Genomic DNA, 13,222 nt, shown 5'->3' on the forward strand with positions numbered 1-13,222 from the left:
ATATATATATATATATATATATATATATATATATATATATATATATATATTTTGCATTTCTGTGTGGAGTTTGCATGTTCTCCCAGTTTTCGCGTGGGTTTCCTCTGGGTGCTCCGGTTTCCCCCACAGTCCAAACATGCGGTTAGGGTGAATAGGGTAGGCTAAATTGTCCATAGCGTATGAGTGTGTGTGTGAATATGTGTGTGAATGTGTGTGTGTGTCCCAGAGATGGGTTGCGATAAGTTGGCGGTTCATTCCGCTGTGGAGGAATATATATATATATATATATATATATATATATATATATATATATATATATATATATATATATATATATATATATATATATATATATATTAAAAAGTGCAGTTTAACTGCAGCTTAAGAGCTTGATTAGCTACCCCAGGTGTGTCTGATTGGGGTTGGAGCCTCCAGTGCCCGGATTGAGAACCCCTGCTCTAGGAACTGCATCACAATACGAAAAGTATCTGTTTCATGTGGAATTTAAAGGGCACCTATGGTGAAAACTCTACTTTTCAAGCTGTTTGGACAGACATATGTGTATATATAGTGTATAGACCGTCACATTGGGGTGAAATAAACACACCCAATCCTTTTTTTTCAATTTAACAACATAAAACAACATTTTCAGACCGACCGCAATTTGATGCAGGAGTGCGGTCCCCCCGCCCACCGAATTGATTGACAGCTTCACGTAGCATGTCCCGGTAGTAAAATGTATAATCATGTCAACAAGACCAGACGTGCGAAAAACTACCGGGAATCAATTATCATCAAATATGATCAAGAGTAAGGTTCACATGTTTAAAATGTTTAAAATGTGCATGTTTGTAATGAAGTACAGCGATTTACTTCAGCTTTACTTCATCAGCACAGCCGCGTGTCAAAACAATTATGAAAGAAGAGGCTTCAATTTTTGGACATTTGTGGACATTTAGTCAGGTTTTTTTTGTACAATAACATAATAGATATCCATACAGCAGTGGAGATTAGCCTGTGCCCTAACACATTTGTGTGCAAAAACAGTGCTAAGCTAAGCGCGCTCTGTCTGTCTGTCTGTGTGTGTGTGTGTGTGTGTGTGTGTGTGTGTGTGTGTGTGTGTGTGTGTGTGTGTGTGTGTGTGTGTGTGTGTGTGTGTGTGTGTGTGTGTGTGTGTGTGTGTGTGTGTGCGCGTGAACTTTGTAACGATATTGCGTGTCACTCATCAATGCAACTGCACAACAAATACTCATTGGCAAAGTTCTTACTGTAGTATTTTTCACAAACGCTGCTTGAAATCAATTTCCTTTAAGTCTGTCTGTTGTCTGACGCAGCCATGGGAGGAGATTTAAGGCACGTTGACAGGCATGTAGAAACAGTAGGCAGAGAGAACTCGCCTTAAAGTCGCAATACGACAAAACTACCCCCTAGTGGAAAGATGTATAAAACAGGATCTAGTAAAAGTTATAATGAAAAATCTGATGGGTGTTTTGAGCTGAAACTTTACATACACATTCTAGAGACGCAAAAGACTTGTATTAAATTTGAACAAAGCTGTAACCTAGGTTCTCTTTAAAGACTACTATAAATTTTTGACCCTCTCCACCTCCTAAATCATACATTCAGCTTCAATTATCATTAACTAATTAGGTCTTATTAAGCAGTTTAAAGTTCAGTATACTGTATATGTTCAATTCTGACCATCAAACAATGCGAGTTAACATTTATTTTCTTAAGACTAAATATTGATTTGTAGCTTAATGCCAGAACCAATTGAAACCATTAAACGTTTTGCTAGACAATGATGTTTTGTTTTTTCCCATTGTATTAGAGATGGAGTTTTGGCCCGCTTTGTGGCTACAGATGGAGGCATCACACGTGTGTATCCGAAAAGGTACGTCTCATTGGCAGTTGTGTGAAATATGTGCACCTTTTTCAGCCCCATGTGTGCATGTGTGTGTGAGATGCTAAATTCTTCTGAATCTTTCCTCTGTCGGCGAGCCCCGCGGGGTCTGCGCACTAGAGCCGGAGAGACAAGCTTTCGGAGGTTTCTTATGGGATCCATGTGCAGCTCCTGTCTTTATTAGCTTAAATCTGCTTGAGTTCATAAACTTACTCCACTGGTGTAAAACAGCAGGACTGTGTTAAAAAAGCTAAAGTGGCGCAGGCTCTATCATCACTTTTATATTTACTCACTTTCAAACTCAAAAAGCATTCGTTTGGTTTGTCCTTATCTTCTTATTTTTTGAGCATTCAGGGCCAGATACTGCCATTTCTCTGATTACTGTTTATATTTTCTGGGAAGGAGTAGCTTGAACATAATGCTTAACATACTGTTAATTTGTTTGTTTCATGTTAAAAATTTTTTTGATTGAAAAGGCTGCATTTTTTCGCAATTATTTGGTTTTTATGTAATTTATTATTAATATATGAGTGTTAGTGTGGGCTATAAAGTGTACATTTAATAGTTATTTATATATATATATATATATATATATATATATATATATATATATATATATATATATATATATATATACTTAATTAATCTGGTTATTTTTATTTTATTTATTTATTTATTTAAATTCACTTTATTAATCTGGTTATTTTTATTTATTTATTCATTTATTTATTTTTATTTACTTTATTAATCTGTTTATTTTTATTATATTAAATTTTTTATTACTTATTTTTATTTTATTTTATTTATTATTATTTATTTATTTTATTTTCAGGCCTATCTGGTTATTTTTATTTTATTTATTTATTTACATTTTTATTTACTTTTTTTAAATCTGTTTTTTATTTTATTTATTTATTCATTTTTATTTTATTTTATTTCATTTTGTTTTATTTTATATTATTTTATTTTCATTTATTTATTCATTTTCTTTTAATCTGGTTATCTTTATTTTGTTTTTTATTTTGTTTTATTTTATTTATTTTGTTTTTATTCATTACATTTTTATTTGCTTCATTAATCTGGTTATTATTTTCATTTTTTATTTTATTTATTTATCTACATTTTTTATTTACTTTATTAATCTGGTTTTATTTTATTTATTTTATTTTTTATTACATTTTTTATTTACTTTATTAATCAGGTTATTTTTATTTTATGTTATTTTGATATTTGTTACAATTTTATTTACTTTATTATTCTGGTTAATTTTTATTTTATTTTTAATTAATTTATTTTATTTATTTATTTATTTTTTTTATTTCATTTATTTATTTATTTTTTGGTTCATATAATTTTAAACTGTCCAAGTTTTAGGTGTTTAGGTAAATCTTTATTTAATGTAATTTTTTATATTTTTCTACAAATTTAATTTTGATATTTCTTTTATTATTTTATTTTACAGAGGAAATTCTGGTCTATGTAATTTGAGAGTTATTTAGATTTTAATTTAGAGTTATTTAGATTCTTTACTTTTATATTATTGTTTGATTATTTTATATTATATTGTTTTATTTTATACACACACAAACACACACACACACGTACACGCACACACACACAACATAATAAAATATATATATTATTTTATTTAAACATTTTTATTATATTTCAAAGACTTGCATGTGATCAACAGTCAGTCATATAATTTACATATGTTAGTTACGGTTGTATTTAGTTATGACTTTGTTTTAATTAAATATGTACATATGAAAATTAAAATGGGGCGACACAGTGGATCAGTGGGTAGCACTGTCGCCTCACAGCAAGAAGGTTGCTGGTTCGAGCCTGTGGTGACCCCAGATTATTAAAGGGGCTAAGCCAAAAAAATAAAAATAAAAAATGAATGAAAGAAGGAATAAATATTAAAAAGTTAAGTAATTCTTTAATGATTTTTTTCAAGTTATTTTGATTCACATTTGAACTTTTTTCAATTTATCATTAATTGTTGATCACTGAAATGATTTAATGTTTACAATGCTTCTTCCTCAGTGCTGGTGAGGAATGGGGTGAAAACTCCGAAACGTACGACTCGAGTTTCTACAAAAGGAGTCTGGACAATGACATCTACATCTTCACTGCCCCATACGTCAACAGTAAGAAACACACACTTAAAACCGCTCCTCCGGAACATTTGGACAGACGTGTGCTCTCTTTGGCACGGAGCTTTACTGAGACAGCTGTTCATCTACTCTAAAACACACACCTACAGATCTTCTGCCAAGGTGGAGAAAGCTTATATTACTGGGGGATTACCATTCAATGAGGCTACCTCGCATCCACGCACGTGTGGTCTGCACCAATAACACACACACACATGCTCCAGAAACACACATGCACCAAAATGTACATTACGATCCAAATGTTTAGGATCATTACAATTTTTAAGTGCTTTAAATTAAGTATATTGTGCCCTAAGCTGCATTTATTTGATACAAAATACACTAAAATATGGTGACGTTTGCATGGGCGTCAGTAATCAAATTATTTGCCTCAATCTAAATAAGACAATAATATGATTAAGGTCTTAACATGAGTTACTTTTTGAATGTTCCTTTCATGTTCTCGTTTTACATGTTATAACATATAATTAAACGAACAACATTGCGTCACCGCCCTATCCACGTTTTCTCTTAAAGTTACACGCAAATAACCACCTGTCAATCACTTTTTTTTTCCGCGTGACTCTGGCATGAATAGGCAGTGATCTGTATCGTTATAATGGCTTTTCCCACAGCTGGTGGAGGAGACTTTGTTTGGAGTTCATTGTAATTATTGTTGTGATTGATGATAACTCCCTTTTTTTATTAGTATTATTATTATGAGGAAATAATAACAAGTAAAGATACTAGTGCTCAACTGTTTTGGTTGCATATGCGCCCGAAATTTTATTTATGCAACCTTAAAATATATTTAGAAGCATTTGGGCGATTGCATGCATTTTCTCTGTTTTCACTTCAAAATCCTCCTCATGCGTGAATTTAGGAAACATTTATGCAGAATGCATCTTTGCACTTAAGAACGGCAAATGCAGCACTCAGGAAAAGATAAACAGTTGTTATGTGAACTTGATGAAGTAAAAAAAAAAAAGCCCTGCAATGCTTGCCCCACCTTTGTGCTCTTCTTATTGGTCCACTGCTCTAAAACAGAATGCAAATGATTGGTTATTATCAGCTGTCAATCCCTTTGTCAATGCCTTCTACCTTGGGTGACAGGAGCTACAACCGCAAAAATGTGAAGCGCTGAAGATGAGAGACTGAAAATAACACTGACAGATTTTGTTTTAGAAAAGAACTACATGAGTTTCATGTAATTTCGGGTATTTCATTTTTAATTTGTCGCCTTGAACTGCAGTTTGTTACTTTCACTTTCATTCAGGAACATTTCATACATGCCCCTCATGGCAAATAAGATATTGGATGCGAGTATGAACTGCTGGAAGAGTGTTGTTTTAATGGAATTTCACAAAGAAAAAACCTACGCATTTCACTGAGTGTGTGTCTGGGGTACTTTACTGACTCGATAGTGACAGAAAATAGTGTCAAACAGCTGTGTGTAAAATTTATCCTATCAGAAAACATGAAATATGGTGAAAATCCTACATGATGATAATAGTTTATGTCTGTACTGCACTTTAATTATGCGACTTAAATCACCTTACTCCACATGTCTTAATCTGATTTGTTTAGTTCAATTATAATCTTGATCAGATTAATTTAATTAAAAATGGCTGTTTACTTGGTAGACTCTTAATCAGATTATTGTTTTAAGCGTTTCCAAATCGGACTGTTGGTGTCCATGTAAACATACTCAATGGTTATAGTTTGTTATGTAGTTTAAAATCTAATTTATTTATGTGTTAAAAAGCTGGATTTACTTCAGTATTCAGTGTCTTGTGATCCTTTAGAAATCTTTAAGCTGAATTATATGCTGGTTTGCTGTTCTGTTATGATCAATAACTGATATACTCATCATTGTGAATAATGATTCCTGTAATTATCAAGGTTGAAAACCTTTCTCCTGCTTCATACTATTTTTTGGCAGCTGTGATACATGTTAGTCTTTTTTAATAGCAGCATTTTTGGTATATTTATTCATGTATTACATTTACTTTGAACAAATGAATGTGTCCATAAAATAATTACTTTAGTTTTATATTTTATTTTCCAAAACTTGCATGAGAACCTGCAGTACGTAACATAATTTACCTATGTTAGGACAAATGAATACTAAACTAAGCCTTTTCTGCTCACCAAAACTGCATTTATTTAATCCAAAATACAGTAAAAACTGGAAATGTGAAATGTGATTATATTTCTTTATTGAAGTTTGAAATGTTTCTTTTTCCTGTCATTCGTTCACTCGTTCATTCATTCATTCGTTCATTCATTCAATTATTTTCCTTCGGCTTACTCCCTTTATTTATCAGTGGTCACCACAGTGGAATGAACCACCAACTTCCCTTCCAGCTGCAACCAAGTACTGGGAAACATCCATACACACTCATCCACACATACACTATGGCCAATTTAGTTTATTATATTCACCTAACACATGTCTTTGAAACCGAAGCACCCAGAGGAAACCCACGCCAACACAGGGAGAACATGCAAACCCCACACAGAAATGCCAATTGACGCAGCTGGGATTCGAACCAGCGACCTTCTTGCTTTGAGGCGACAGTGCTAACCACTGAGCCACCGTTTCACCCACCCCCCCCCAACGTTTGAATTTTCAGCTGTAAATTTTTCAGAGAAGTATCCCATTCATTCAATGGTAAACTGGAACTAAAAACACACTGCATTGTGGATAGGTGAAAGTGAAGTGACGTCATTGCGAAAAGGGTGTATTATAAGTTTATTATAATTTATTATACAATAAATTACATTTATAAGCAACATTTAATAAGTAAACAATTATCTTAAATATTATAATATATTACAAACAGGGCATGGTTAAACGTTAAGGGGGACCGGTGGCTGAAAAGTAGGTAAAATCAAGAATATTACTAACATCTGTGTCTTTGCAGTGATTGGGATGCAGAGACGATGAGCCTGAGAAAGTATGCTATACGTCCTCTAGTTGAAAAGTTACATTATATTTATATATATATATATATATATCTTACCTGAGTTGCCGACCTTGTCTTTTTCCTCACCCACACAATTGAAACTTTGTTACATAATAATATTTCACAATTTGTATTTATTTACTGTATTTTAAATACATGCTGCATAAATGAGCAGGACAGCCTTCTTTTAAAACCTTAAAACATTGTACAGATCCCAAACTTTTGGCCAGTATTGTAAGCCTTTGGGAATGCCTGGTTTTGGGGTTTACAGAATGTTCTAGCATTTAGGCTGAAGGTGAAAGCAGATAGAAATCCTCTTATTTACTTTTGGATATCAGATGTAATGTCTTGCTTGGCAGGTGTTGTCAGAAGGATTGCAGCAACAGCATTTTTTATACTCAAATCATGGCTGATTGAATTAGTTTAATGAAACAGAGCAAAAGAATGTCAGTGTGACCTTGTTGTGGATTTGTGTCTTCTTTTTTCTGGAAACAGAGAGCAGAGAGTCTGGTTATGAGTCTGGTATCCTTGTCAGTAAAGCAGTGGATTTGGATATTGATGGAGCAAAATTAAAACCAGCGGGTGAGCTTTTAAAATCAGTTACACATGCCCTTCAAATGATAGTAAATACATATATACTGTTACAGTGTTTTTTTTTTTCTTTTTACTGTTTAACATTGTTTTATTTAATTAAAAACATAAAAGAAATGCTAGATTTTACAATAAAATTAATTGCTATATGTGCTGTATTGTTATTCATTATAGTGAACAACAAACACACCTTAATTTTTTACATTTATATTATATTTTTTGATTTTATTATTTATTAAATTGTTTTATTTTATTTTTTTTAGATATTATATAAATTATATTATATATTTCCAAAAATATATTAATTGCTATTTATGCTACTCGATTATTTTATTACATAACTGGTCCGAATTTTTATTTTATTAAATTTTTATACAATTTTATTTTATTTATTTTTTTTTTTTTTCATTTTTCTTTATTTGTTTTATTTTTCTATTTTTATTATTTTTTATTTTATTATTTATTTTATTAAATTTTTTATTTATTATTTCTTTTATATTTTTTATTTCATTATTTTATTTATTTTTTATTTATTTTATTTTTATTTATTTATTTAAATTTTTTTATTTTATCATTTAGTTTCTTTATTTTGTTTTATTTTAATTTATTGTTTTATTTTAATTATTTATTTATTGTATATATTTTTTATTTTATTTTACTTTTTTATTATATATATATATATATATATATATATATATATATATATATATATATATATATATATATATATATATATATATATATATACTTTCTTTTTTTTTTCTTTTTTATTCCTAAACCTTTAATTTAATCTTTATTAATGCAATTTAATATATACAGTTTAAATTTGTTATTTTGGATTATTTTCTTTTTAATGTCTGTACTTTTCTGACAAATATATGCAATTGGTGAGCATAAAAAATCTTACACAAACCTTCAACCTTTGAAATGTGTAACTGTTTTCAAATAAATTATAAGTTTAATGTTGTAAGTTTTTCAATGTGTTCTGTTATTACATCTGTTTGTAGTGAATAATCAGGGATTTCCACGAGTAGTAGAGTCATTCCTCTCTGGTTAAGTAAAAATAATTATCATAATAAACAGCAGCAGTAATGTGTAGTAATGTCAGCGGTGTGTTTCTAGCTAAATAGGTTCACTCTGAAAGTTGTTTGTGTTTGTAATGATTCATCTCTGATGCAGAAGTTCTGACTAATGATCTGTTCAGACATGAATATTTCAGAGCTTTAATCTTCATCTGACCCTGACACTGCATCCAGTCAGCAGCTGAATATTTCATCAGTTATCCTGTGTGTGTGAGTGCGTGAATGTGTGCGTGTGTGTGTGTGTGTACGCATTTGTCTGTGTAGGTTAGACTGTGTGTGAGTGCGTGAATGTATGTGTGTGTGTGAGAAGGAGAGAGAGAGTATGTGTGTGTGAGTGAGTCAGCATGTGTGTGCATTTTTTAAATTTCATTATTTTATTTAATTTTTAAATTTTATTTATTTTTTATTTATTTTATTTTAATTAATTAATTTATTCATTTATTTATTTACATTTTTTTAAATAAATAAATGAGTTTGAGTGTGTATGTGTGTGTGTGTGTGTGTCTGTGCGTGAAAGAGAGAGTGTGTTTGTGAGAGTGAGTCAGGGATTGTGTGCTTGTGTCTGTTTGAGTGTGAGTGTGTGAGTGTGCGTGTGTGTGTGAGTGCGTGTGTGCGTGTGTGTGCATGTGTGTGTGTGTTGGTGTACGCATTTGTCTGTGTAGGTTAGACTGTGTGTGAGTGCGTGAATGTATGTGTATGTGTGAGAAGGAGAGAGAGAGTATGTGTGTGAGTGAGTCAGCATGTGTGTCCATATGTCTGAGTTTGAGTCTGTATGTGTGTGTGTGTGTGTGTGTGTGCGTGAAAGAGAGAGTGTGTTTGTGAGAGTGAGTCAGAGATTGTGTGCTTGTGTCTGTTTGAGTGTATGTGAGAGTGTGAGTGCGTGTGTGCGTGTGTGTATGCGTGTGTGTATGTGTGTGTGTGTGTGTTTGTGCGCGCATTTGTCTGTGTAGGTGACACTGTGTGTGAGTGCATGGATGTATGCGTGTGTGAAAGAAGGAGATAGAGAGAGCGAGTGTGTGTGTGAGACAAAGAGAATGTGTGTGTTTTGTACGTGTGTGTGCTTGTGTTTGCCCGCGCTCATGTGTGTGTGTTTTATGTTATACAGTGGTGGGAGTGAAACTGAACGTGTCAGCCTGGATGAACAGCTTCATCAATGCCACCACCAAGAAAAACGTAAGCAGAACTGAGCCCTGTTTCCTTATCTGCACATGTGGAAGCTGTTTAGTCCCAAACGCTTGCAGATACTGCCGTCTGAGAGCGGAGATGAATTGACCCGCTCTAATAAACGCTGTAAAAGACTTGTTTGATGAATTCTGGCTTCTCTCCTGTCATAATTTCCTCTCTGCAGTGTAAGGATGAGATCTGCGGGTGCCTGAGGAATGATAAGGTACGGCTCTGACTGCTTCATGCTGATCTGACCTCTGTACTCACTTATCTGAAGCTGTTTTCACTCTGACTTACTGATGAATGGCTGCTTTTACTTCTCAGCAAGTGGACTGTGTGATTCTGGATGATGGAGGCTTTCTGCTCATGTCCAATCAGGAGGAATACATTCAGCAGGTAGGGTCAAGGGTGTAGATTTGGTTTTACACTAGTATATTTGTCCATATACTTTAGATTATTCAGTAACAAAGCCAAGTGTCATGGTAGTGCAGTGAGTAGCACGATCGCCTCACAGCAAGAAGATCGCTGGTTTGAGCCTTGGCTGAGTCAGTTGGCATTTTTGTGTGGAGTTTAAATGCTTGTCCCATGTTCGCGTGGGTTTCCTCCGGGTGCTCTGGTTTCCCCCACAGTCCAAAGACATGCAGTATAAGTGAATTGGGTAAGCTAAATTGTGTATGTGTTTGAATGAGAGTGCATGGGTGTTTCCCAGTGATGGGTTGCAGCTGGAAGGGCATCCGCAGTGTAAAAAATGTGCTGGATAAGTTGGCGGTTCATTCCACTGTGGCGACCCCGGTTTATTAAATGGACTAAGCTGAAAAGAAAATGAATGAATGAGTAACAAAGCCAAAACTAGAGTTAATTTAACAACATAAACCTTTTATTAGTATAAATAAAAATTAGTTAAATTAGTTAAATTAGTTAAATTAGTATACCCAAATTAATTTACATTCATTTATTTTCCTTCAGCTTTGTCTCTTTATCCCTCAGGGGTCGACACAGCAGAATGCACCGCCAACTTATAATAATTATAATAGTAATGCATTTTATTTAAAGGCACCTTTCATGACACTCAAGGTCAATGTACAGGACAGCTACAATAATCAATTCAAATAAAAACACAATAAAAGTCAATAGAATACAATGCAAACTTTAAAAATGCAGTCGGGTTAAAGAGAATTACCCAGCATTTGTTTTTTGTTTTTTACAGCAGATGCCCTTCCAGCTGCAACCCAGTACTGGGTAACATCCATACACACTCATTCACACTCATACACTACGGACAATTTAGTTTTTTAAATTCACCAGTCTTTGGACTGGGGGAAACCGGAGCACCCGGAAGAAACCCACGCAACATCCCCACAGAAATGCCAACTGACTCTGCTGGGGCTCGAACCAGTGACCTTCTTGTTGTGAGGTGACAGTGCTAACCACTGAGCCACGATGTCGCCCTAAATTAATATGTTGAGGAAAAATATTAAATAAAATTTTAATAATCAGGAAAAATCAGGAAAAACTAAATAAAATGTTTTCGTTTTTTGCAATAATTAATTTGAGTTTAAATGAATCGTTCTTTATATTTCTTAAGATGGTACTGTGACCAATTGCTCATGGTCAGTTATTTAATTATCCTTAATGGATACAAATAATTGTTTTTAAATTAAGTGGACTCATTTATGCTGAGCATATTTTTTATTATTATTACCATTTTTTTAAATATTATTTTGCCAATTTGAGGGCTAAACTATAGGTTGATTAAATTTATTACTTTACTAGTACCCCGTTAGACCCCCTTTTGCCTTCAGAACTGCCTTAATATTTCGTGGCATAGATTCAACAAGGTACGGAAAAAGTCCTCCAAGATTTTGGTCAATATTGTCATGATAGCATCACAGTTGCTGCAGATTTGTCGGCTGCACATCCATGATGCAACTCTCCTGTTCCACCACATCCCAAAGGTGCTCTATTGGATTGAGTACTGGTGACTGTGGAGGCCATTTGACTACAGTGAATTCATTATCATGTTCAAGAAACCAGTCTGAGATGATTTGCGCTTTATGACATGGTGCGTTATCCTGCTGGAAGTAACCATCAGAAAATGAGTACACTGTTGTCATAAAGGGATGGACTTGGTTAGCAGCAATACTCAGGTAGGCTGTGGTGTTGACACAATGCTCAATGGGTACTAATGGACCCAAAGTGTGCCAAGAATATATCCCCCACACCATTACACCAACACCAGCAGCCTGAACCTTTAATACAAGGCAGGAGGGATCCATGGTTTCATGTTGTTGACGCCAAATTCTCACCCTACCATTTGATTATTGCAGCAGAAATTGAGACTCATCAGACCAGGCGACATTTTTCCATTCTTCTATTGTCCCGTTTTGGTGAGCCTGTGTGAATTGTAGCCTTAGTTTCCTGTTTTTAGCTGACTGGAGTGGTACCCTGTGTGGTGTTCTACTGCTCATTCGCCTCAAGGTTTGACGTGTGTTCAGAGATGCTCTTCTGCATACCTCGGTTGTAACAAGTGGTTATTTGTGTTACTGTTACCTTTCTATCAGCTCGAACCAGTCTGGCCATTCTCCTCTATTTGTCTGTAATCCCTAGAGTTGGTTGTGCATGAAATTCTCAGTAGATCAACAGTGTCTGAAATGCTCAGACAAACCCATCTGGCACCAACAACCATGCCATGTTCAAAGACACTTAAATCACCTTTCTTCCTCATTCTGATGCTCGGTTTGAACTGCAGCAGATCATCTTGTCCATGTCTACATGCCTAAATGCATTGAGTTGCTGCCATGTAATTGGCTGATTAGAAATTTGCGTTAATGAGCAGTTGGATATGTGTACCTAATAAAGTGGCCGGTAAGTTTATATACAATTACAGAAATTGAGGGCTAATCAAGAGGGCTAATAATTATGACGTTAGCAGTTTTAAAAAAAAATCCCAGTCAAACTAAAAGAAAAAAGAAGGAAATATTTTCTATAGGAGGAAAATATAAGAGAAAATACTGCACTATTAAAAATTGCAATATTAAAATACTGTATGGACAAATAGTCATGGTAGATTTTGGCGGTTACAATTTCCCCACAATCTGCATCTTTGTGTGTGACATATCTACAATAATTAGTTTTTTAATTGTAATGCTATTTGTGTTTTAACCAAAGTGTTTTTCATGCATTTCTGTGATGTGCAGATTGGTCAGTTCTTTGGTGAAGTGGATCCTGTTTTGATGATCACTCTGGTCAACACATCGCTCTACTCCTTCAATAAAACCTACGACTACCAGTCAGTCTGCGACCCTGAGAGAGAAACAAAAGCTGCCGCTGGACACAGAGCTATATATGTGGTAA

At 33.8% G+C, this 13,222-nt stretch overlaps 1 protein-coding gene across 6 annotated transcripts in view; it reads left to right on the plus strand.

The window, feature by feature from the left end:
- The window catches only part of LOC101882457 (voltage-dependent calcium channel subunit alpha-2/delta-1), a 229,543-nt gene that overhangs the window by 190,547 nt on the left and 25,774 nt on the right, over positions 1 to 13,222 (plus strand). For all 6 annotated transcript variants that reach the window (XM_073930291.1, XM_073930290.1, XM_073930287.1 and 3 more), the window contains 7 exons: positions 1,832 to 1,894; positions 3,953 to 4,056; positions 7,527 to 7,613; positions 9,810 to 9,877; positions 10,053 to 10,091; positions 10,193 to 10,264; positions 13,066 to 13,218. In XM_073930291.1, the coding sequence (XP_073786392.1) occupies positions 1,832 to 1,894; positions 3,953 to 4,056; positions 7,527 to 7,613; positions 9,810 to 9,877; positions 10,053 to 10,091; positions 10,193 to 10,264; positions 13,066 to 13,218 (586 nt within the window). The remainder of the gene's footprint in view (positions 1 to 1,831; positions 1,895 to 3,952; positions 4,057 to 7,526; positions 7,614 to 9,809; positions 9,878 to 10,052; positions 10,092 to 10,192; positions 10,265 to 13,065; positions 13,219 to 13,222) is intronic.

This window comes from Danio rerio, chromosome 18 (assembly GCF_049306965.1).
Source record: "Danio rerio strain Tuebingen ecotype United States chromosome 18, GRCz12tu, whole genome shotgun sequence".
Taxonomy (NCBI): Eukaryota; Metazoa; Chordata; class Actinopteri; order Cypriniformes; family Danionidae; genus Danio; species Danio rerio.